General features: G+C 45.4%; 1 protein-coding gene across 1 annotated transcript in view; it reads right to left on the reverse strand.

The window, feature by feature from the left end:
• Positions 1–23,347, reverse strand: part of LOC311121574 (protein CBFA2T2-like) — a gene marked incomplete at its 3' end in the record, with an annotated part of 48,244 nt that extends 24,897 nt beyond the window's left edge. The window contains exon 1 of the mRNA XM_084196037.1: positions 23,266–23,347. Coding sequence (XP_084052163.1) covers positions 23,266–23,293 — 28 coding nt within the window. The remainder of the gene's footprint in view (positions 1–23,265) is intronic.
• Positions 23,348–24,976: the final 1,629 nt, after the last annotated feature.

The raw sequence follows: 24,976 nt of genomic DNA on the forward strand, positions 1-24,976 counted from the left end.
CGGAGAAGGAGAGCCCACAGTCCTTGGTTGCGGGCCGCATCGGTAGCACTGTGTTATCCTCAAAGCAGATGAAGAAGGTGTCCGCGATGTGGCTGTTTCCCCTTTGTAGTCCATAATTGTCTGTAGACCCTGCCATATACGTCTCGTGTCTGAGAGGTTGAATTGCGACTCCACTTTGTCTCTATACTGACGTTTTGCCTGGAATAACTACACTGTTTGTATTCTGCCATATTCCCAGTCACCTTGCCATGGTTAAATGCGGTGATTCGCGCTTTCAGTTTTGGCGAATGCTACCATCTATCCACGGTTTCTGGTTTGGGTAGGTTTTAATAGTCACAGTGGGTACAACATCTCCTACACACTTCCTGATTAACTCAGTCACCGTATCCGTGTATTCGTTGATGTTATTCTCAGAGGCTACCCAAAACAATCTTGAAGCATGGATTCCTATTGGTCAGACCAGCGTTGAATAGTCCTTAGCACGGGTATTCCTGTTTGAGTTTCTGCCTATAGGAAGGGAGGAGCAAAATGGAGTCGTGATCAGATTTGCCGAAGGGAGGGCGGGGGAGTGGTCTAATGTTTTCACAGAGCAAGTGCTACAGTCAATGTGTTGGTAGAACTTCGGTAGCGTTTTCCTCAAATGTACTTTGTTAAAATCCCCAGCTACAATAAATGCGGCCTCAGGATATGTGGTTTCCAGTTTGCATAAAGTCCAGTGTAGTTATTTGAGGGCCGTAGTGGTATCGGCTTGAGGGGGAATATAAACAGCTGTGACTATAACCAAATATAATTCTCTTAGGAGGTAATACGGTCAGCATTTGATTGTGAGGTACTCTAGGTCGGGTGAACAAAAGGACTTGAGTTTCTGTATGTTATCACAATCACAACATGAGTAGTTAATCATGAAACACACAACCCCCTCTTTCTTCTTCCCGGAGAGTTCTTTCTTCCTGTCTGCGCGATGTACTGAGAACCCAGCTGGCTGTATGGACGAAGACAGTATACCTGGAGAGAGACATGTTTCCGTGAAATAGAGTATGTTACAATCCCTGATGTCCCTCTGGAAGGAGATTCTCGCCTTGAGCTTGTCTACTTTATTATCCAGAGACTGAACATTAGCGAGTAATATACTAGGAAGCGGTGGATGGTGTGCGCGCCTCCTAAGTCGGACTAGAAGTCCACGCCGAATACCTCTCCTCGGCCGGTGGTGTTTTAGATCAGCCTCTGGAATCAGTTCAATTGCCCTTGGGGGTACGAACAAAGGATCCAATTCGGGAAAGTCGTATTCCTGGTCGTATTGCTGGTGAGTTACCGCCACTCTGATATCCCAAAGTTATTTCCGGCTGTATGTAATAACACAAAAATAAGTTGCAAAGTTGCTTAGGAGCTAGAAGCAGAGCTGCCCTATCCGTCGGCGCCATCTTGTGTGTGTATGCATGATTCGGTGCATTTGTGTGCATAAGAATGTGTGTGTGTGTCTCCAATGTGTGTGTTTCTAAGTGTGTGTGTCTTGGTGTGTGGGGAGTGTATTATTCTTCTTCTATGTTCCATACTACTGACGCTGCGTCTCCCTTCCCTGTACAGTCAGTCACAGGGCCATAACTCACGGCTTAGGACAGGAAAATAGACAAACGGACAGCCGAGGCCCCGGAGAGTTTGTTTGCTCTCCATTATTAATGACATACATGGCCGCCCCTTCCCCCTCCCTCTCATCCCTCACTCTCAGAGAGGAATGTGAAACAGAAACCTGGGAGGGGAGGCACGTGCTGACCTGAGAGAGAGAGGTAGTTGGGGCATGAGGTAAAGAGGTTGGGGGAGAGAGGGAGGGGGGAGAGAGAGAGAGCGAGAGAGCCAGAGAGAGATAGAGAGAAAGGGGGGTGGGGGGAGAGAGAGAGAGAGAGAGAGAGAGAGAGAGAGAGAGAGAGAGAGAGAGAGAGAGAGAGAGAGAGAGAGAGAGAGAGAGAGAGAGAGAGAGAGAGAGAGAGAGAGAGAGAGAGAGAGAGAGAGAGAGAGAGAGAGGGAAAGAGAGAGAGAGAGAGAGAGAGAGAGAGAGAGAGAGAGAGAGAGAGAGAGAGAGAGAGAGAGAGAGAGAGAGAGAGAGAGAGAGAGAGAGAGAGAGAGAGAGAGAGAGAGAGAGAGAGAGAGAGGGGGAGAGAGAGAGAGAGAGAGAGAGAGAGAGAGAGAGAGAGAGAGAGAGAGGAGGGAAAGAGAGAGACAGAGAGAGGAGAGAGAGAGGAGAGAGAAGAGAGAGAGAGAGAAGAGGGAAAGCGAGAGAGAGAGGGAAAGAGAGAGAGAGGGAAAGAGAGAGAGAGAGGGAAAGAGAGAGACAGAGACAGCGAGAGAGCGAGAGAGAGATAGAGAGAAAGGGGGGTGGGGGTACCTCTGTGTCTCTGTGGGTAGGCCCTGTGCATGGTCCTGATAGAAATCATGTTTCTGATAGAGATTATGGTTCTGATAGAGATCATGGTTCTGATAGAGATTAGGGTTCTGATAGAGATCATGGTTCAAAAGCAAACTCCCTCCAAGGCTGGAAACACACACGCACACTACGTTCTCTCACACACCTGCACATACACTACACTCAAACGACCACCGACGATAGGGTTCGCCAACCACCACTGACACTAAAGGCGTCCGCATGCTTCAGTTCGGCTGGCGCCTAGCCGAACTGAACAAGTGTGCACGCATACTCCGTTAAAAGACCTTCGCTTGAAAAACAAGAATAAAGCGGCATCTTGAGACAACATAGCCTGTATACACTTCCTCAAAATAGTCAGAATTGATCTAAGATAATTCAAGAAATCTGTCATTAATTTTGAAGTTTTTGCAGAAGAGATCTTAGTCTGGCAATTTTTCTATGAAAACATGTGCATGAAAACAATTTGTCTCTCGTTGAATGACAACAAATACTTTATTGAAGAATCCCTACTGTTGACCAATCACTAATGAAGGGGCTTGCCTCCAGAAATGTTTTTGTGTACCCGAACATTCTGAAAAAACCCTCACTGAAGTCCAAAACTAACAAAAACGTTACAAAATGTCGTCCTAATATATGCACAAACTCTACCGAACTGTTTCACTGGGAAGCATGCGGACGCCTTAAGGGCCATTTCTCAGGGGCCCAACAAGCCGTTTAGCACCATCACTCCCCCAAGACCCCCTCTCCAAGACAGGAGGCACATACAGTATCTTCAAACCAGTACAGTGAACAAAGGCCTGCAGTTCTGGGTCACTAGGCTGGGGCACACGACATTACCCTGAGCCGACCCTACCAAACCCCTGCCTCACAAGAAAGCCGGTTTGGGGAGGACGACGACAATGGGGCATTCACACACACACACACACACACACACACACACACACACACACACACACACACACACACACACACACACACACACACACACACACACACACACACACACACACACACACACACACACACACACACACACACACACACACACACACACACACACACACACACACACACACACACACACACACACACACACACACACACACACAAACTTACACTCTCATATTCACATTACTCATACACACACACACACACACACACACACATACATGTGGTCCTCTGTAGCTCAGCTGGTAGAGCACGGCGCTTGTAACGCCAAGGTAGTGGGTTCGATCCCCGGGACCACCCATACACAAAATTTTATGCACGCACGACTGTAAGTCGCTTTGGATAAAAGCGTCTGCTAAATGGCATATTATTATACACAAGCACTCATACACACACACACACACACACACACACACACACAGCACTCTCTCTCTCACACAACAGCACTAACACACCACACAGACGACATGCGAGAAACAGTTGATTAGAGAGCAAATCGTTGTGATTGGGACCACTTCTGATCACAAGATAACTGGTATAAACTAAGGCTGGGATTTCTTCCCCCATCACTAGTATAAACTAGGGATAAATTATTCTAAAATTATAAAAAGCTAAGAGAATGTAATGTATGTAGATGTTTGAACGTTTAAAAAAAAAGATAACTACTGCATTGCATCATAATATAATAGATTTTTAAAAACATTTTAGTAGACGCTCTTATCCAGAGTGACTTACAGGAGCAATTAGTGCCTTGCTCAAGGGCAAATCGACAGATGTTTCACTTAGTTGGTTCAGGGATTCGAACCAGCAACCTTCCGGGTACTCGCACAACGCTCTTAACCGCTAGGCTACCTGCTGCCCCTATATCAACCACTTTGACAAATGATTCTACTTTGAAACTGTTGAAAATTCACGAGTAGACAGAACCTCTCGCTCTCACACACACACACACACACACACACACACGGCTCCTGCTGTCAAGAGTGTGACAATGTCCAGCCGGCCTCCAGACGCGAGACTCCCTGTCTCCAGCCTGCCCAGTCCTTTCTCCCAACAGGCGTGGAGTCCTGCTCTACTTGGCTGACACTAGTCAGGTTCCCTCTCTGTCTATATGTCTGTCTCTCTCTCTGTCTGTCTGTCTCTCTATTCCTCTCTCTCCATTCCCTGCACCCCAGCAAACATAAATACAAAGAGATGAGTCCACTCACCTCAAAACATGCCACGCATCACCCTAAGAAGCAGCAGAGCTCAACTTGAAAAATATTTAGCTTGCCCTACACTATAATAAATATACTACGTATGTACGCTATGGAACAGTGTGAGGCTTGCACACAGTGGTAACAATAAGAGCATTATCTGGATATTACTCTTAACAGTGTGTTGCCAGGTAAACTTTTAGGCATAAGGAAAACATGAAAGATAGCAATATCCTTCTTTAACCTTCACTGACTCTGTATATTGACTTGAGCCTCACCTCAATATAAGCATCCATTTTGTTTACCTTAAAAGCTTTTGCCACACGTAAGAAGCAACTAAGAAGCAACGTCCGAGTGGTAAGTAGTCTTACATTTACAGTGTCAGTGTGTGTTCCAATTCAAAACCAGACGCAACACCACAACAAACAGTCATTTCCAACATTGAGCTGACAGAATTGATCTCAAAAGGCAACAGTTTTCCAGTGCTAAGCTAACTGTTAGCCATGTGCATCCCTCTCTTCCTTCAGCAGATAAAGAGATGAGGAGAAGATTACAAAGAGGGGATGATGCACCATCTGGACAGACGGGAATTAGGCTAGACAAAGCACACAAAAGACAAAGCACACAAAATACACACAAGACAAAGCACACAAAATACACACAAGAAAAAAAAAGACTGAGTACGCAACAGAGACAAAGTGTTTTACCTCCACCCTAGTAGTCGGCTCTTGTCTGTTGGTGACTTTGCTTTCTTATCCTTCTCTGTTCTCTGTTTTTCGTCTCTCTCTCTCTCCACTCCTTCATATGTCAGGCATGTGTTTGTGTTCCCACATATGTGAGCCCCAGTGTGGAGGAGGCCAGAAAAACACAGATGGCTCCCAGATGGAAGAGGATAGCCAGGCCTCTCTCTCTCTCTCTCTCTCTCTCTCTCTCTCTCTCTCTCTCTCTCTCTCTCTCTCTCTCGATGTCACTGACGAGGCCACGCCCCCCTCGGTGGAGCTCAGCCAATGCCGCACTAATCTATTTAATGTATTTACCGACAGGCCTCGTAATAAACATAACTAATTGTCCTGGCACCTACAGACTAAACAGAGGCCGTGCCAAGAAGGGGGGGGTATTACTTTCCTTTTAACCTCCCTTCAAGAGTGGGGCTCTCACAATGTTTTATACCCCCTCCGTGGTCCTTTTTCTTGTTGTTTTACCAACTTAATGCAGTCTGGTAGACCATTGAATCCAGTGTGTGGACATGTGAGGGGAGATGAATGCAACCTCTTGTCCTCGAGCTTCACTGAGTTAAACGTAAGCCACCGAATGACTTATCTGCAATACAAAAACAGATTCAAAAGAGAGAAAGATGGAAACAAATCGTAGAAAGTGGATGGTTTTTGCTTTCCACCAAAATGTTTGGGGCATGGAAGCCTCTAAAAAATAAATGTTTAGTGCTGACTTTAGATTGTGTGGCGAGTCAATTATTAGGCTCTATAAATGACAACTGGCAAACCACGGTACACATAATCAAGGCTTTTCAAAACTCCAGACAGGGGTCCTCTAAAATAACACACACAACAACAAACAAACAGTAGTCAAACACAAGCAGTTCATTAAGAAGTGATATAGCTCAGCCTTACACACACACACACACACACGCACACACACTAATGGCTTCCCAAGGTTCAGCAGATACTGCTGGTTGCGCACATACACACACAGCACAGCTTTATCGGATATCCTTGGACCGATACAGAGAGTGCATCTGGCCTTGGGAGAGAGGGCCAGAGCGCCATGGTAGGGGGAACAGGAGGCGCAGCACTGACTGCGGGTGCTCTGCAGATGCTAACCCAGATGCTCGCTAGCCCTTCAGATCAGTGTGTCCACGCTAGCTAGCTAACTAGCACATCATACCAGATAACCCACACCAACCAACCACTCTTAGCCCTTTCGTTTTCTCTGCCACACTGTCTGAACTGTGTATGATAGAGTGGGAAAGGAAAGCATACACTTATGTAATCATTTTTTAATGAGGAAAGTCAATACTGAATGTGGTATGGAATTGCTTTAGCTCCTTCTTCATGCAGTCTCCCACAGCTGTTAACCATTGTGCTGAACTGTGCAGCCCGAGATTGAAAAAGAAAAGGGGCCGTTTCTAGCTGCCTACAAAATTAGATATCCCAGTGAACCTTGAGCATCTGGTTCTGTTCACACGCTCTCTCTCCGAACATCTACTTTTATAAAAATAAACAGAGAGCTTAAACGACAGCACCAGCGCTCTCCTCCAGTCCAGAGCTGGGAGGAACGAGGAGTTTGGACATTGGAGGGTCTGAAGGGGGTAGAGAGAGAAACATAAAATCATTACCTCACTCAATCACTCATTTTTCCTTGTGTTGGATGGTTTGTTGTGCGAGCGAAGGCAATAGGGGGATGGTTGTGGTCTTGAGTCCACAATGATATAGCTACGGATCCAATGGATACAGCAGTGTTGGGCCAAAGCCTTGACCATTTGGAGTGTGTGTGTGTGTATGTGTGTTCCCACAAAGCCTCAACCAAAGTGTAGTCACACCTCGGTAAGTGATAATGTATTTTGGATGACCCACACTCAGATGCAATCATTACCCCATCTACAGTACGTTGACAGTGAAGAGTGCCAAAGGTAGCCTACTCTGCCAGGGATGGGGCATGTCATGTGGTCTCAATCAAAAACCATCCTCCTTCAGCCAAAGACCCAGGCACAAACAGCTCCCCTCTTGGAGCGAACCCAAAAGCCTTTATACACACTTTACACTCACACCACCTTGTGCTAGGAAAACACAGCGGCCCCCGGTCAGCTGAGTTGACTACTGAAAGGAGTCATTATTATCACAAAAGGTGGCCACGCAGCCTTGTGGTGGCTCCAATGCCTCATGAATGGCTGTGGTGGCTGCTGATGGGAGGCTCCATCTCAAAGGGGGCTGGGGTAAAAAATAACTTTGCTTCTGAAATGGGCAATTATCTCCTGGCATTTTAACAAGCCCCAGAGGGCAACAAAGCTGGGGCGAGCCCGGCAGTGCTGTGGGCCCCCTCTTCTCTGTGCAGAGAAAGCCACCAACCACCACAACGCAACAGGAGCCCCATTATGCTAAGGCAACGCACATATGGTCTGAACGCAACGGATAATGTACTAGCCTTAGCGCTACGTTTGGTTTATATCTCTGACGGCTTCAGTCAAATGTTGGGCTGCATTAGCATATGAAGCCATTCAAGAAAGTTTTAGGTGACGAATGTTTGCGAAGCACGCAGGGTGGGAGGCAGCAGCATTTACTGCAATTTCATTGGTGATAATGGCATAATGACTGCTAATACTTAGCAAACAGCAGACAAACATGGAAGCCTACTCAGGAAGTAAACAAACAGACAAAAAACTATGGCCTTTTGTCAATTGGATTTGCTAAACTCCTGTGTCCTCTCTGGTAATCGAGGAGTGGCGGCAAGGAGAGGGAAAGTGGCCGAAAATGTGCTTGTATGAAATGAGACTCTCCTCCAATCACACGGCATCAGGCAAATGACGAGTTATGATTTTCATATGCACATTTCCATGGAAAATTTTCATTTCATTTATAAAAAGTCTTCATATCTCAAAATCAATGTCATGTGGTTAATCAAAATTCTATCTAAATGAAAATTATACAAATCTAAAAGTAACTTCTATTGCCATTGCCAATATATAAAAATAGCATGCATAAACCAACAAATACAAACATTGCAGCCTACATGTTGAAAATATCCTGATAAAAAAAAGAAACTATAAATCACATTGGCTACACATGGCCTGTCTGCAAGGAACTTGAAACATTGTATCAACTATTAACTTGGTCCAGCCCGATCGTGCTACCATACTTGCAACATTGTAAGGCCCTCAGAGTTTCTGCGCCAGTGAGCTCCGGACAGACAGACACATCTGTAGATTATTTGCGCAAGAGATCAGGTAGGCCGATTTTGACTTTCCACCAGATGTCACGCCCTGGCCTTGAGAGGCCCGTTGTCTTTAGTTGGTTTGGTCAGGGCGTGAGAATCTATGCTAGAAATTCTATGTTTATGTTCTAGGTATTGTATTTCTATGTTTGGCCGGGTGTGATTTCCAATCAGAGACAGCTGTCGCTCGTTGTCTCTGATTGGGGATCATACTTAAGTAGCCTGTTTGCCTACCTTAGTTGTGGGATCTTGTTCCTGTGTTAGGCTTGTTTTGTGTATAGCCTTGGACTTCACGTTACGTTGGTTTGTTGTTTTGTTTTGTGTTTATTGCACCTTGGTCTGACCCGTCTCTCAACGATCGTGACAGAAGATCCCACCAAACAAGGACCAAGCAGCGTGGCCAGGAGCGGACATCCTGGACATGGGAGGAGATCCTGGATGGTAAGGGATCTTGGACATGGGAGGAGATCCAGGCTGGGATGGATCGCCGTCCTTGGGAACAGACAGAGGATGCCCGGGTTAGAGAGGAGCAACGGCAACACAGAAGGTGCCGGCCGAGGAGGAAGCCCGAGAGACAGCCCCAATATTTTTTTGGGGGGGCTAAAAGGGTGGTCGGGGATCGATAGAGAAGAGCCCTGACCACTGCACTTGTGGGGGCTCAAGGAGGAGTCCTCACTGGAGGAGGACTGGGCACGGAGAGTAAAAGACTGGTACAGTCGGAGATCTCTAACGACAGTTCCCAGTCCGGTACACCTCGTGCCTGCGTCTCGCACCAAGCTAGTGGTGCGTGTTCCCAGTCCGGTACGGCCCGTGCCTGCTCCTCGCACCAAACCAGTGGTGCGTGTCGCCAGCCCGGTACGCCCCGTACCTGCTCCCCGCACCAAGCCAGTGGTGCGTGTTCCCAGTCCAGTACGGCCCGCCCCTGCGACTCGCACCAAGCCAGTGGTGCGTCTTCCCAGTCCAGTACGGCCCATCCCTGCTCCTCGCACCAAACCAGTGGTGCGTGTCGCCAGCCCGGTACGCCTCGTACCTGCTCCCCGCACCAAGCCAGTGGTGTGTGTTCCCAGTCTAGTACGGCCCGTCCCTGCTCCTCGCACCAAACCAGTGGTGCGTGTCGCCAGCCCGGTACGCCCCGTACCTGCTCCCCGCACCAAACCAGTGGTGCGTGTTCCCAGTCCAGTACGGCCCGTCCCTGCTCCTCGCACCAGACCAGTAGTGCGTGTCGTCAGCCCGGTACGCCCCGTACCTGCTCCCCGCACCAGACCTGTGGTGCGTGTCTCCAGTCCGGGCCGGCCCGTTCCTGCTCCTCGCACCAGACCAGTGGTGCGTGTTCCCAGTCTGGCCCGGCCCTGCTCCTCACACCAAGCCAGTGGTGCGTGTTCCCAGTCCGGCACGGCCCGTGCCCGTTCCACCGGTGCCTGGTTCAGCACCGGTCAGCTGCTCCACTCCGGAGTCAGAGCAGTCCGCTCCACCGGTGCCTAGTCCAGCTCCGGTCAGCGGCTCCACTCCGGAGCCAGAGCAATCTGCTCTGCCGGTGCCCAGTCCAGCTCCGGTCAGCGGTTCCACTCCGGAGCCAGAGCAGTCCGCTCCACCGGTGCCCAGTCCAGCCCCGGTCAGCGGCTCCACTCCGGAGCCAGAGCAGTCCGCTCCACCGGTGCTCAATCCAGCCTCGGTCAGCGGCTCCATTCCGGAGACAGAGTAGTCTGCTCCAAAGGTTACCAGTCCAGCTCCGGTCAGCGGTTCCACTCCAGAGCCAGAGCAGTCCGCTCCACCGGGGTCCAGTTCAGCTCCAGTCAGCGACTCTACTTCAGACCCAGACGTCAGCCCCTCTCCAGGTTCGGGGTCTCCCACACCAAGATGAGAGAGGCCTGTAATTTTCATCATAGGTACACGTCAACTATGACAGACAAATTGAGGAAAAAAAATCCAGAAAATCACATTGTAGGATTTTTTATGAATTTATTTGCAAATTATGGTGGAAAATAAGTATTTGGTCACCTACAAACAAGCAAGATTTTTGGCTCTCACAGACCTGTAACTTCTTCTTTAAGAGGCTCCTCTGTCCTCCACTCGTTACCTGTATTAATGGCACCTGTTTGTACTTGTTATCAGTATAAAAGACACCTGTCCACAACCTCAAACAGTCACACTCCAAACTCCACTATGGCCAAGACCAAAGAGCTGTCAAAGGACACCAGAAACAAAATTGTAGACCTGCACCAGGCTGGGAAGACTGAATCTGCAATAGGTAAGCAGCTTGGTTTGAAGAAATCAACTGTGGGAGCAATTATTAGGAAATGGAAGACATACAAGACCACTGATAATCTCCCTCGATCTGGGGCTCCACGCAAGATCTCACCCCGTGGGGTCAAAATGATCACAAGAACGGTGAGCAAAAATCCCAGAACCACATGGGGGGACCTAGTGAATGACCTGCAGAGAGCTGGGACCAAAGTAACAAAGCCTACCATCAGTAACACACTACGCCGCCAGGGACTCAAATCCTGCAGTGCCAGACGTGTCCCCCTGCTTAAGCCAGTACATGTCCAGGCCCGTCTGAAGTTTGCTAGAGTGCATTTGGATGATCCAGAAGAGGATTGGGAGAATGTCATATGGTCAGATGAAACCAAAATAGAACTTTTTGGTAAAACTCAACTCGTCGTGTTTGATGGACAAAGAATGCTGAGTTGCATCCAAAGAACACCATACCTACTGTGAAGCATGGGGGTGGAAACATCATGCTTTGGGGCTGTTTTTCTGCAAAGGGACCAGGACGACTGATCCGTGTAAAGGAAAGAATGAATGGGGCCATGTATCGTGAGATTTTGAGTGAAAACCTCCTTCCATCAGCAAGGGCATTGAAGATGAAACGTGGCTGGGTCTTTCAGCATGACAATGATCCCAAACACACCTCCCGGGCAACGAAGGAGTGGCTTCGTAAGAAGCATTTCAAGGTCCTGGAGTGGCCTAGCCAGTCTCCAGATCTCAACCCCATAGAAAATCTTTGGAGGGAGTTGAAAGTCTGTGTTGCCCAGCGACAGCCCCAAAACATCACTGCTCTAGAGGAGATCTGCATGGAGGAATGGGCCAAAATACCAGCAACAGTGTGTGAAAACCTTGTGAAGACTTACAGAAAACGTTTGACCTGTGTCATTGCCAATGAAGGGTATATAACAAAGTATTGAGAAACTTTTGTTATTGACCAAATACTTATTTTCCACCATAATTTGCTAATAAATTCATTAAAAATCCTACAATGTGATTTTCTGGATTTCTTTTTCTCATTTTGTCTGTCATAGTTGACGTGTACCTATGATGAAAATTACAGGCCTCTCTCATCTTTTTGAGTGGGAGAACTTGCACAATTGGTGGCTGACTAAATACTTTTTTCCCCACTGTATGTGATGTTTTCTATGTTTAAGATTCGTATTTCTATGTTTGGCCGGGTATCATTCCCAATCAGAGGCAGCTGTCGCTCGTTGTCTCTGATTGGGGATCATACTTAAGTAGCCTTGTTGCCTACTATGTTTGTGGGATCTTGTTCCGTGTTAGGCTTGTATGTGTATAGCCTGAGGACTTCACGTTACGTTGTTTCTTGTTTTGTTTATGTTTATTGAGTTTAATAAAAATTTACGCTTTTCACGCTGCACCTTGGTCTGACCCGTCTCTCAACGTTCATGACACCAGATCAGAGCATTACATTTTTTCCCCTTTCATGCTGAGTGGTTATCAAAAGGGAGAGCTGGAAAGACTTTTCAAATAGGCTACGTTGAGGAACTATTGTCATTCTCAATGGACGCATAAACAGACTTTGTTTACTTGCTGTTTGAGGCAAAGAAAAAATTACTTTGAGAAGCTACACAGTGATGGTGAGTTAAGACAATCAGATCCCCAAATGGGCACATTCATAGGCCTACATTTGCGCGCAGGCCAGGTAGCCTAGGCCTACTTCTATGCGTAAAACAGGTGCGTGTCCTTACTCAAGATTGACAGGAGCGCTCCAAACAAAAGACAATTAATACATTGACAACTTGTAAATGGAATGAAATAAACCAAAACTTTTTTCTCACAAGTGTAGCCTAGGTTGTGCGCTCTGCAAACAACATGTCCACTCTTACAATGACAACGGTAAGACTGTAATAACAATATATTGAATGCATGAACAGATATTACCATAACCAAACAAACATTGTAGATTTGAAATTGTGGGAATTAACGGTAAATGTACTACTGGTGATACTGGTGTGTCATCCCCGCGGCCTCCGCAACGGATTAGTCCACTGAGACAGGCGTGAATCAGACAGGTGTCTCGTGTGCCATAATTTTTTACAATATATATTTGCCACTGCTCGACTAAAAACATCTCAGTTGACCAACAGCATATCGGACCAATTGTCACGATCGTTTACAGACGGGACGGACCAAGGTGCAGCGTGATATGCATACATGTTTATTTATATTGAATAAACACCACGACAAAACAACAAATGAAACGAAACGTGAAGTCCAAGGTAGACAAACAACATACCTCACACGGAACAAGATCCCACAACTAACTCGTGCCAAAAGGCTGCCTAAGTATGGTCCCCAATCAGAGACAACGAGCGACAGCTGCCTCTGATTGGGAACCACACCGGCCAAAATAGAAATAGACATACTAGAACATCAACATAGAAATATACAACATAGAACATACACACCCTGACTCAACATATACGAGTCCCTTGAGTCAGGGCGTGACACCAATCGACTAAATGGGGTCAGCCCTACAGAATTCAAAACTCTTCCGTGAAGTACTCAAGTAGGATACACTTGTGCTTCTTCACCAGAAGGAGACTATCGAGGAGGGGAGGACCGTCTCCCGTTTGCCTACTAACGATTTTAAATCCTAGAGTAGAGAGGATGGAGAGAGGGGGGACTTTTTCCCAAATGAGAAAAGGCCTTTGAGGCAGCTTGAGTGTCTTACATCAGTAAATACATTTCCAATAAGACATACATGACTGAAAACATTCATTAACTTCATTTGCAATAATGACTGCTAATGCTGCGCAAACATGCTAACGCTAGCCAACATGCTAACGCTAGCCAACATGCTAACATGCTAACGCTAGCCAACACTAAATTGCTAACAACATGCAAATAGGGCTCCATGCAGTAAGTAAACAAAAAACACTAGGATGCTGCTAAGTGTATTTTCTTTCAGCCGTAAAGCATCTATCCCCCCCACCTTGGTTCAAGTAGACGCAAGAGATTGTTTGTGTGTTGTTTTTTTGTCTCTTGAAAGGCCAAGCTTGTCTTTCGACATTCACAGGCTTGAGAGCCAGCCAAAACAGATCACTCCTTGGCTTGCCTCCCACCCACCATATCTCAGGCCACAGGGGTTCCCTTGGAATCAATGAAGGCACAATGCACCTCAATCTTTGTGTGTGTCTCTCTCTCAAAAATAGTGCACTATGAAGGGAATATGGTGCCATTTTGAACACACCCCTGCTCTCCTCTGCTCCAGCACCTCTCTACCGCCACACTACTGCAAGGAACTCATTGTGCTTTATGTGTGCATTCTGGAGGTACTGGCCTTTTTTGGAAAATGTGCTTATTTTTCTGTCCTGTGCTAATAATAGACAGATGAAGAGATGACTTCACACCTTAACCATTGGCTGGAGTCTCTCTCTCTCTCTCTCTCCCTCTCTCTCTCTTTTGCTTTTCTTTGCAGACTCCTGCCTTAGATTATCAGAGGAGGAAACCGCATGAGTCCCGTCTGATCTTTTAATGCCCTCTTTTCCATTACATCTGGTGTGGGGACAACCTGACAGGAGACATAATGATTTTCTCCATGTCTGCTAGGATCATTTAGGGTGAAGGAAAAAAATGTAAAATAAATATGATGCTTGGCAGTGGTCTGGTCACATGCTAAAGTGAGGGACTATTTTCCTCACTGTATGCTCGGCACACTAATGATATCAAATCAGAACAGGCCATGTGAAGTCCTACGGGGAGGATGGTTGGCGGGGGGTGTTCTCTTCTTGGCCTCATCCCCAAGAAGTCTCAATTCAAAGCTATTGATTCACTCAAAGGCTTGTTCGCAGCTCATCCCGGGGATATTAAAAACAAATGGGTGGGGTGAAACGCTTCGAGCGAAAACACCAAAATATCCATTGACTGCTACTTTAGCCCCCCCCCCCCCCCCCCACATAAGCTATTGTACCCTACTTTTCAGACACTCCTCCTATATCACCCACTATTATTTTTCTCTCACTCACCCCCCCCCACACCCCCACCCTCGTTCCCTCTCCCTCACTCTCGATGAAAGGCATGCATTGAGCCGGCAGTGGCATTCCGAAACCTCAACCCACGGCTCCAGAGTGTCTGGCTATTCAACACTGCTGGGAGCGATTAGTTTAAGTAAGGCCTGACCCGCCTACTCACCCATGGAAAAACGTCAGATCTCTTGTTACACTTTGGGTTGGAGAAGAGGAGGCCTGTGTGTGCATTGTGTATGTGTGTGTTGATGTGTGTGTGCATTGTGTTTGTGTGTGTTGATGTGTGTGTGCATTGTGTATGTGTGTGTTGATGTGTGTGTGCTTGTGAAAGAGAGAGAGAGTGCATTCGTGTATGAAAGAGAGCGTGTGTGTGTGCACGCGCGTAGAATTTACGAGAGGTGGGTCACACGCTCACTTGGCTGCATCTTCCTAAAGTTTCCACAGAGGAAGGCCAAGTGCACAGACGCCAAACCTTTTCTCCAATAACTCTGTTAAACGATATTCAATAACCACCTTCTCCTTCTCTCGCCATTTAAACCGAGCACCAGATAAACCTACTGGGCTATAGTTAAAGCCTTACATGCTCCCACTTACAGCATTATAATTACTAAATGCACAATGCAGCAAGAGCTCATCTGAAGTTTGTCATCCTCTGCCAACCGCAGCACATAAACATGAGTTCTAAATTACTGATTAGAAGCAAAAACATGCCAGACCGACAGTCAGAGTGCAATATGCATGCTTTCTATGGCCCTACTGTAGTTTTGATACCTACAGTATGAAGGCCTAAAGCCTTTGTTCTATAGTATAGCATAGTAACATATACCATATGCAATATGCATACTGCGTTCTTATCTTCTAATAGCCAAAACATACAACATATACTGTAATCCATTTGAAGTCCATGATTATTATAAGCATAGTGCATTAATGTACACTGAACAAAAATATAAACGCAACATGTAAAGTGTTGGTCCAATGTTTCATGAGCTGAAATAAAAGATACCAGAAATGTTCCATACGCACAAAAAGCTTATTTCTCTCAAATGTTGTGCACACATTTGTTTACATCTCTGTTAGTAAGCAATTTATCCTTTGTCAAGATAATCTATCCACCTGACAAGTGTGGCATATCAAGAAGCTGATTAAATACCATGATCATTACACAGTCACACCTTGTGCTGGGGACAATAAAAGGCCACTCTAAAATGTGCAGTTTTGTCACACAACACAAGTTTTGAGGGAGTGTGCAATTGGTATGCTGACTGCAGGAATGTCCACCAGAGCTGTTGCCAGAAAATGTAATGTTCATATCTCTACCATAAGCCGCCTCCAACGTAGTTTTAGAGAATTTGGCAGTACGTCCAACCGGCCTCACAACCGCAGACCACATGTAAGCACGCCAGCCCAGGACCTCCACATCCGGCTTCTTCACCTGTGGGATAGTCTGGGGTGGGGGGGTGGTTCTGAGGAGTATTTCTGTCTGTAATAAAGCCCTTTTGTGGGGAAAAACTCCTTCTCATTGGCTAGGCCTGGCTCCCCAGTGGGTGGACCTGGCTCCCAAGTGGGTGGGCCTATGCCCAGTCATGTGAAATCCATAGATTAAAGCCTAATGAATTTATTTCAATTGACTGATTTCCTTATATGTGAAATGTAACTCAGCAAAATCTTTGAAATTGTTGCATGTTGCGTTTATATTTTTGTTCAGTATACTTAACAGCCACCTCGTAAAACAATTGTGCTTACAGGAAGGACCTGACAATAGTGCCACTTTCTGACCCACTAAGAACTGTATCGTTCCTGTCATGTCAGAGACGTAACAATAGGCATGTGAAATGAAACATACATCAAGACGGGGGCCCGGGAAAGTCCTTGTCGTTTCGACTCAAAGGTGTGCTTTGACATCGCCAGCCAGAGACCTCATCTCATCAGGGTGTACGGTTACCGTGACCTTGCGTGTGTTGTTCTGGTGCGTGTGTGTTCCTTCCTCTACCTGCAGTTGATCCTATAATAACCTTCTCGTTATCCCACGGGCCCGAGCAGCTGTGTTGTGCTCTTGTCTGGCGACAGCCACACCTGTGTTTTGCATGTGGCTCATCTGGAGAGCTGTGTTGGGAACACCTGACCAGGCAGATAGAGCCTGCTGGGGGATTTGTGAAGGGCTCAATTAAGCCTTGTTCACACTGCAGGCCTTAATGCTCAAATCAGTTTTATTTTTCACATTTGTTTTGGAATACTGACTGTCCAAACAGCAAGTTACAAGTGACCAAATCGGATTTGTGTGTGTTCAAACTGTAGTCATTTGCTGACATGGCTACGCTAGTTGTCATAGTAACGACGGGTGTGTGCTCAGGGGTGTAGGCTGATTGGTGGTGGTGCTTCTGCTTCCTATCACTCAGAAGTTGTTTTGTAGCAAGCTAAGGTGACAACAATGCCTGCCATTGAAGTCTCCCAGTTGCTTTGAATGTTCGAAATCATAGTGTAAGAACACTTTTAAAGCCTCAAAGGATAAGATGATCCAACTTTCAAAACAAATCATTTTTGGCTAGCCAAGGCAGTCAACTAGCTAGCTAGGTAGCTAGGAAATTCATTCATTTGTTTGCAAACAATTAACAAGCTAATTAGGTACCACATGTTCTTGTCAAACTGTCAAAAGAGTAGCAAGCAACAAGATATGCCAAATAACAGTCCACAAACTAAATAAATCAGATTTGACCGTTCAGACACAAGTCGCATGGCGAGGGATCTGATTTGTATCTGATTTCAAACCACCTAAAAAGGGCTCGTAAGGGCTCGTAAGTAAACGTTTCATGGTATGGTCTACTACACCTGTTGTATTCGGCGCATGTGACAAATACAATTTGATTTGAGAAATCAGATTTGTATCTGATTTCAAGCCACCTATAAAGGTGGTTTGAAATGTGGCTTAAATTATCAAATTTCATGTGCTTTTTGGCTGTTCAGACTGCAGGAAAAAGATCAGTTTCGAATATGCAAAAATTTGGATTTGAGTCACTTCAAACTGCCAGCGCGAAGAAGGCTTTACAGCTCAGCTAGATAAGAACTCTGGGGGCAGACACACACACACGGGCATGCCTTTGCCTTACTCAGGGTTCAGCCGCAGGGATGTTAAGACTTGTCAGAAGTGCGCTCCCCCTGAAGGTGTGTGTGTGAGTGAGTGAGTGAGTGAGTGAGTGAGTGAGTGAGTGAGTGAGTGAGTGAGTGAGTGAGTGAGTGAGTGAGTGAGTGACTCTCTCACCCTATTTCTCCCACAGACACTAACAAAACAAACAGACAAGTTGTGTTTCTCTTTGTTGTTGACTAAAACTGATACAAGTTCTCTCTCCCCCCCTCTCTCTCTCAATTCAAAGGGGGTTTACTGGCATGGGAAACATGTTTACATTGCCAAAGCAAGTGAAATAAACAATAAACAAAACAACAACGAAAAAAAACAACAAAGAAAATTTAACAAAACAAAGATCTTTCTCCAAAAACTTCCCCACACAATAAGGATGATGAGACCACCTGCCTCGGCTCTGTGACCACAAGAGGTAAACTAAGGGCATAATAACACCACTGATCCCTTGATAGCAGAACACAAAAAGCCAACAAGCAAAAGACACCACTAAAGGTAAGACACATGAAGATAATTGCACAGGTCTGAAAAGATCACATTCCAACAAAAGAGTGCAAGCATCGTTGAATACTGTCTGGAGATAGAGGAATGACAGAATGACAGCAGGGTTTAATTTCACAACAACTGGGCCCATATTCATAAAGCATCTCAGAGTAGATGTGCTGATCTAGGATCAGGTTCCCCCCGACGATAATAATTGTATAAAGACGATGATCTAAAAGGCAAAACTGATCCAAGATCAGCACTTTATGACTTCAGACCCTGAACAGACCCCCTTCCCTGGGTGACACTGAAGCTCAGCAGGACTGGAAACAGATCGGCGATAAATGGGGTGCAGTTTGATGAGGTAGCATGAGGAGTCATAAAGCGCTCGTACAACAGACACATGGGAAGAGTTGTAGGGAGACTTTGTCTGAACCTTCCATCATTCGTGATTTAAGTCTGCCGGTTTGCCAGAAAAGGTTAGCTTTAAAGCAGGGGTGTCAAATTCCTTCCATGGAGGGCCTAGTGTCTGCTGGTTTTTGTTTTTTCCTTTCAATTAAGACCTAGACAATCAGGTGAGGGGTGCTCCTTACTAATTAGTGACCTTAATTAATCAATTAAGTACAAGGGAGGAGCGAAAACCCGCAGACACTCGCCCCTCCGTGGATTGAGTTTGACACGTGCGCTTAAGCATATAACGAGACAGACTTGGACAATTTTACACATTATTTTTAACAGCCAATGATGTGTCATGTCATGTCACGGTTATGACAGTGTAAAGAATGTCAACAGTTATGACAATGTAAAGAATTCCGTGTGAGAGAAGGTTTGCATTTAAAATATGTCCTAACTCTTGAAAGGTTTGGGGGGAAATTCTGCAAAGTCTGAAAGGGGTATTTGGGGGGGGGGGGGGTCAAAATAACTGACAACTGAGTTTCTCATTTGAAAACCAGTCCATATTGTGCTATCAGTTTTCAATGGGAAACTCATTTAGGCATGGATTTGAACTCTCCTCTGGGTGCTGACAAGCCCACTGCAGCTGGACTCCCCATACCCATTGACCAGGAGCGAGACAGAGAGAGAGGGGTAGAATATCCCGAAAGCAGTGGAGAATAGGGGGAACCAATCCTAACGAGGCTTTGTCTGGGCTGGAAGAGGGAAGAACGGGTATTGAAAAAGCATAATGTGGTGGTAAGTTCCTTTCAGTTTTCTTTTTCCACTGTGACCGCTCTAATTTACTACTGGGTGATTAGTACTTTTGTTCTCGGTCAATGTCCTCTGCTTAAAGTAGGAGCCTTAATAAATGCCCACAGACAATAAGGCCCCCACGTCCCACCAGTCGAATGCCCGAAAACACAGAGGGGTAGAAAGGATACATGCACTTTCAATGACGGTTTTGAAAGAAACACTTTTCACAGCAGTACAAAGGTCTTAATCCATTTTGGGGGACTTTCAAAAGTCCTCTGAAATCTGCTAAACACATTTTGAACCCCATTGCTGGTTTCAAACCCTTAAATGTGTTAAATGATATCAATGTGTAACGCAGATACAATGACACAGTACCTACATTATGAGGCTAGTTAGTCAAACAAAATGACAGTGTTAACAGCTCTGCGAACTGAGCCCTGTAGTCAACTCAACAGCATCACAAAAAGCCTCTAAGAAGTGATCGTCTTGACCGTCCACAAAAAAAAAAAGGGTTTGACATGGCGAGAGGAACGGAGCGGAGCGCGCCCCAGGCCCACTAATAGGTTTTGTCTCCTGTAGACTGGCATTCCAGAGGATTGTTATTGGCGGGCGATCCAAAGAGTAGGGCCCACATCTGGATCCAATCCTCGCACTCGATCCGTGCAGTGCGCAGCAACAAGAAACAGCTGTGCGAACCTGGTGTCAATTAGCCTCACATTCTCCTGACAGTTAATCAGTTCCTCTCCTTTTTTTTCTTCCCCCCTCCTTCACTTTCTGTCTCTCTATCGCTTTTCTGTCTCTCCCCCACACTCTCCTTCGCTTCAGGTTGCCTCACAGGCTGAAATAATAGGGGTATGTGAAATAAGGACGGACGGCAACTATCTCACGAAAACACATTACATGACAGGGTCTGTCAAGGGCGATTCATTGAGTCAGTGACTCGCAACACACTATCACAGCTTATTGTGAAATAGACACAAATTACTTATTTGAAATTCTTGACAGGCACACGAAAAAGTCAATTTTTCGTGTGTATTACACGATTTTCATTACACGATTTTCTTTCTTCATGATTAATTCGTGTACATTACACAAACTCAAATTTGTTGTGGCTAACGTTAGCTAGGCTAGCTAGGTGGCTAACTTTAGCTAGGCTAGGGGTTAAGGTTAGGGTTTAAGGTTAGTGTTAGGTTACGGATTAAGGTTAGGACTAGTTAACATGCTAGCTAAGTAGTTAAATGGTTAGGTTTAGGAGTTAGGTTAAAGAGTTAACGTTAGGGGAAGGGTTAGCTAACATGCTAAGTAGTTGCAAAGTAGCTCAAAAGTAGTAAGTAGTTGCAAAGTAGCTAATTAGCGAAAATGCTAAAGTTATCCATGATGAGATTCGAACACACAAACTTTGGGTTGCTGGGTTCTGACTCGTGTTAACCCTTGTGGAAGAGATTTAGGGTAGATGTTGTGAGTTTCAAAACTCGAATGAACTTAAAAATGGATAGGACAGATGGATGTTTGTGATTTCCTCTCACCAAATGGAATAGATTGATTTACTAGAGTAAAAGTTTGGTTTTCATTTATACTTTTTAAGTTAGTATTTTAGTAGTTTATGACCCTCATTAATGAATAGAAGACTTCGGAACAGAACACGTTTGCGATTGTTTTTGTTGTGGCTCTTGATGAGGTTACGGAAAAGCGAGGCACCGCGATCTAACTGATCTAACTCCACTCTAAGCATGAAAGTGTGCTCAAGTTGTTTCCATTCATAACCACACTTTATAAATGACTACGTATGATCTGCCTGTGCACACAAAATGTAATCACCCATCAGTGATGACTCAAACTTAGTTCATCTAAAAAAAAAAATCAATTCCACCCCACTCCACTCAAATCATCTGCATTTCTGAATCAAACTCAGATTCATCCTCTGATAGTTATTAATGGGGGCCAGACTTAGAGCAAACCTCCAATCTGATGGGCCTGATGACGGAGCTGGATGAGCCCCCAGCCAGCGCAGCGCCATGGGGCCCAGTAAAGCATTAACAGGTGTTACTGGTGGAAAAGACCCACTCAGAGACCAGAGAGAGCCGTACATGAGAGACGATGAGAGTGGATGAGGATGCTGGGCTGACTCACTCCCCGCTACAGGCACCTCTCTCTCCACAGCGCCAGGGAAATTCTCCCACATGACAACACAACATAAAGGCGCCAAATCTGGCAACCCGGAGGAGCCACTCGAGCCAAAACCAATTAGGAGCCTAATGCAAACCTGCAGGGCCTTTTTGTCATTTATTTATTTCCCTTTTAAAAGTCAGGGGAATGGAATCACAAAAAAGAAGGAAAAAAAGAAGGAAAAATTGGAAAATTGTAGTTGTGTCCAATTTGCCCAAATGTTTTCAAGTGGATTTAATTGAATCAAGTGACAAAACAGTGATTGAGAAAGAACGTGAGCGATGCTGTATTCTCTTTGGCACGTTTGTCATCGCACAACTATCTCCTAACACACCATATCCTAGCAAGACAACCGAGGCGCCACACTCCCCTCCATACTTTAAAACGATTCAAGTCATACCATTGAAAAAATAACTACATACTAACTAGTTGTATTTCAACAGGTCAACATTTTGGACCAAAACCCAAGAACACTAAGAACCATAAAACGGCAAATCGATCACGATTACGTTTCCATCATGGATGCCAGAGGAGCTCTGCTGCTCTCTGCTGGTTACTGTAACAAACAATTTCTCATCATTAGGACTACTGTCTCGTCTTTGTCGAACCATCGTTTGTTATTCGACATTGGGACAAAGGGGAGACGAATTGTTGCTCCCGGGTCAAACACACAAATACAGTTGTGCCTTGAGGCTGTGGCTAGGTCTGGCGACCCCACTTCCATTGCATGACTGTGCCTTTGTCCTACAGGCTAAGTAGAAACGTGGGAGTTCTCTATTGGCAGTCTTTCGACCGCCTGGTGTTATTGTCTTGAAAAGCTGTAAACTCCAGATGGTGCAAAACTTTGCCTGGTGGATTAACTCCAAATCATCCACTGAAAAGGCACATTTAGAGTGGCGGCATAATATCAGGATAGTATCAGCTATATGAGGGCAAAGCTCACAACATAATTATATGCATGTTATTATAGCCTACAGTTAGGTTAATAATTTAATCATCTAACAACCATGACAACAAAGGTAATGCATTTTTTTATTTTTATAATGAGACACATTTTAATTGACACCAAGACTGTCAACATAATTATATTGTTCTTGATGTAGGCCTACTTGGGCTATGTGTGAATGTTTTGGTACATGTAGATCCCATTGAATGTTTCCACTCTCAGTCAAAATATTGAGATCAAATTAAAATGTCTGCCTACTGAACGTCATAACATTACATTAGGCAACAAAACACTCAGGACAAAAGACACGTCTATTGTTGTGGGAGAAAATAGAGTAGCCTACCATACAAACACAGTTTCCGCATTTATGACTCCTTTCCTGAGCGCGCGCGACCAGTAGCTAGTTGACGTTGTCCCTTTTATTTATAGCGGCGCATCTCAACCAAACAAATAGCCATAGGATATTGTCAAAATAATAATAATACACAAAATGGTCACAAAAAAACCTTTTGGATGTATTTTACAGCACTAAAACAAACTAGCCGACAGCATTACATATAGATAGGTTAGTTACTTACATTGCAAAGCGCCCGGGATCCCGACCATGCTCTTCGCACTTTAAATGGCAGTGTGCACGTTTCAAGATACAGCCTACTATAATCAAAATATTATGCTTATCGAGTCAACTGATATCAGCCACTGACTTGTTGTTTTTCTATCAAGATAATAGACCACATTGATTTGTAACACTGCAGCATCAGGTATCAGGGGGCATAGGCTGCTACTGTAGCAACATTGCGCTGAATATTTGGGTGGGCGGGCCAAATTGTAATCCTTTCGACACAAGCCAATACTCTGCTGCGTTGTTACACCGTCGTAAAAGCAGGGAAATACATTTTACTGGCGCTAAATTAGGTTATGGGAAATACGACAATAATAATAATTAGGTGGGCGCTTACATTTGTCCTATTTCACACATGTACAAGTGCGAATTGGAAATTTGACAGCAACCCTGGAGCAATTAGGGTTAAGTGCCTTGCTCAAGGGCACATCCACAGATTTTTCACCTAGTCTGCTCTTGATTTTAACCAGCGACCTTTCGGTTACTGGCTCTACTCTCCTAACCGCTAGGCTACCTGTCGTCCAATAGACCACTGCTTGGATATCAACGGTGTGTAGACAAAATGTTCTTTACCGGGAGCCATGTCTTTTAAATCAAGATATATATTATGTTTTTAGCAACCACTAGTCTGCAATGCATATAGGCCATATCCTACTGTAGTCATAAGAAAGAGCAGACAGTCATTACTAATGTCTGAACATTTTATCATGTTATCCTTGTTGAGAATATTCAGGTAATGTTTAGATTGATTCAGTGTTCTATTTTGGTCATGTTGTAGGCTATTTGTGGCATAGATGCTAATCAAGAATGTTCTATTTGATAATAATAATAATTTCTATTTGAGAGAGAGGTAGGTCTGGAGCACATCCCCATCTATTTATTTGATACATCCTTGTGCCATCTCTACAGTAGTGTTGCTTTCTTGCCTCTCTGCAACACAACAACCTATTGAAGGCAAGGAATGACTGGTATTGGAACCCATCCAGGCCCTCATGTTGTTTCTCTTGGAAACAGGATATATAATTTGGTTGCTGAGAGCTAGCCCTCCAACCCTCCCCCAACCCCCCTACCAACCACCCACACAAACACATACCACATGCTCCTCTCTCCCTCCCCCTCTTCTCCTCCCTCCCTCTCTCTCAATCCCCCATCCACCACCCCTGCGAGGCTGCCACCTGCTCTCGGAGCATGCCGCACAGCTGCTGAGTTACAATAACAAATTAACGCCCACCGTGGCCCAGCCATTACCTACTGTTTGTGGTCCCCACCAGGGACCTACTGCAGGCTGCAGCCTATCAACCCCAACCGGGACCTACTGTAGGCTGCAGCCCATCAACCCCAACCGGTGACCTACTGCAGGCTGTAGCCCATCAACCCTAACCGGTGACCTACTGCTGGCTGCAGCCATCCAGAGAGAGAGGGAGAAAGAGAGGGGGAGAGAGGGTGAGAGAAAGAGGGAGAAAGAGAGGGAGAGAGAGCGGTTGTCACAACTGCATCTGCAGCTTATTTTTGAACATTCTAGAAGGGAACAGGCGGCATCCCCTCAATCTCCAGATCCATCTTCATCATCTCCATCTACAGCACATAGCCTATACTATTCTAGGAAACAGATTAAAAGATGACTATGGAACAAATGAATAAAAAATATGATGGATGAAATTCAAGGT

The sequence above is a fragment of the Coregonus lavaretus genome (assembly GCF_964263955.1).
Source record: "Coregonus lavaretus genome assembly, contig: HAP1_SCAFFOLD_2468, whole genome shotgun sequence".
Taxonomy (NCBI): Eukaryota; Metazoa; Chordata; class Actinopteri; order Salmoniformes; family Salmonidae; genus Coregonus; species Coregonus lavaretus.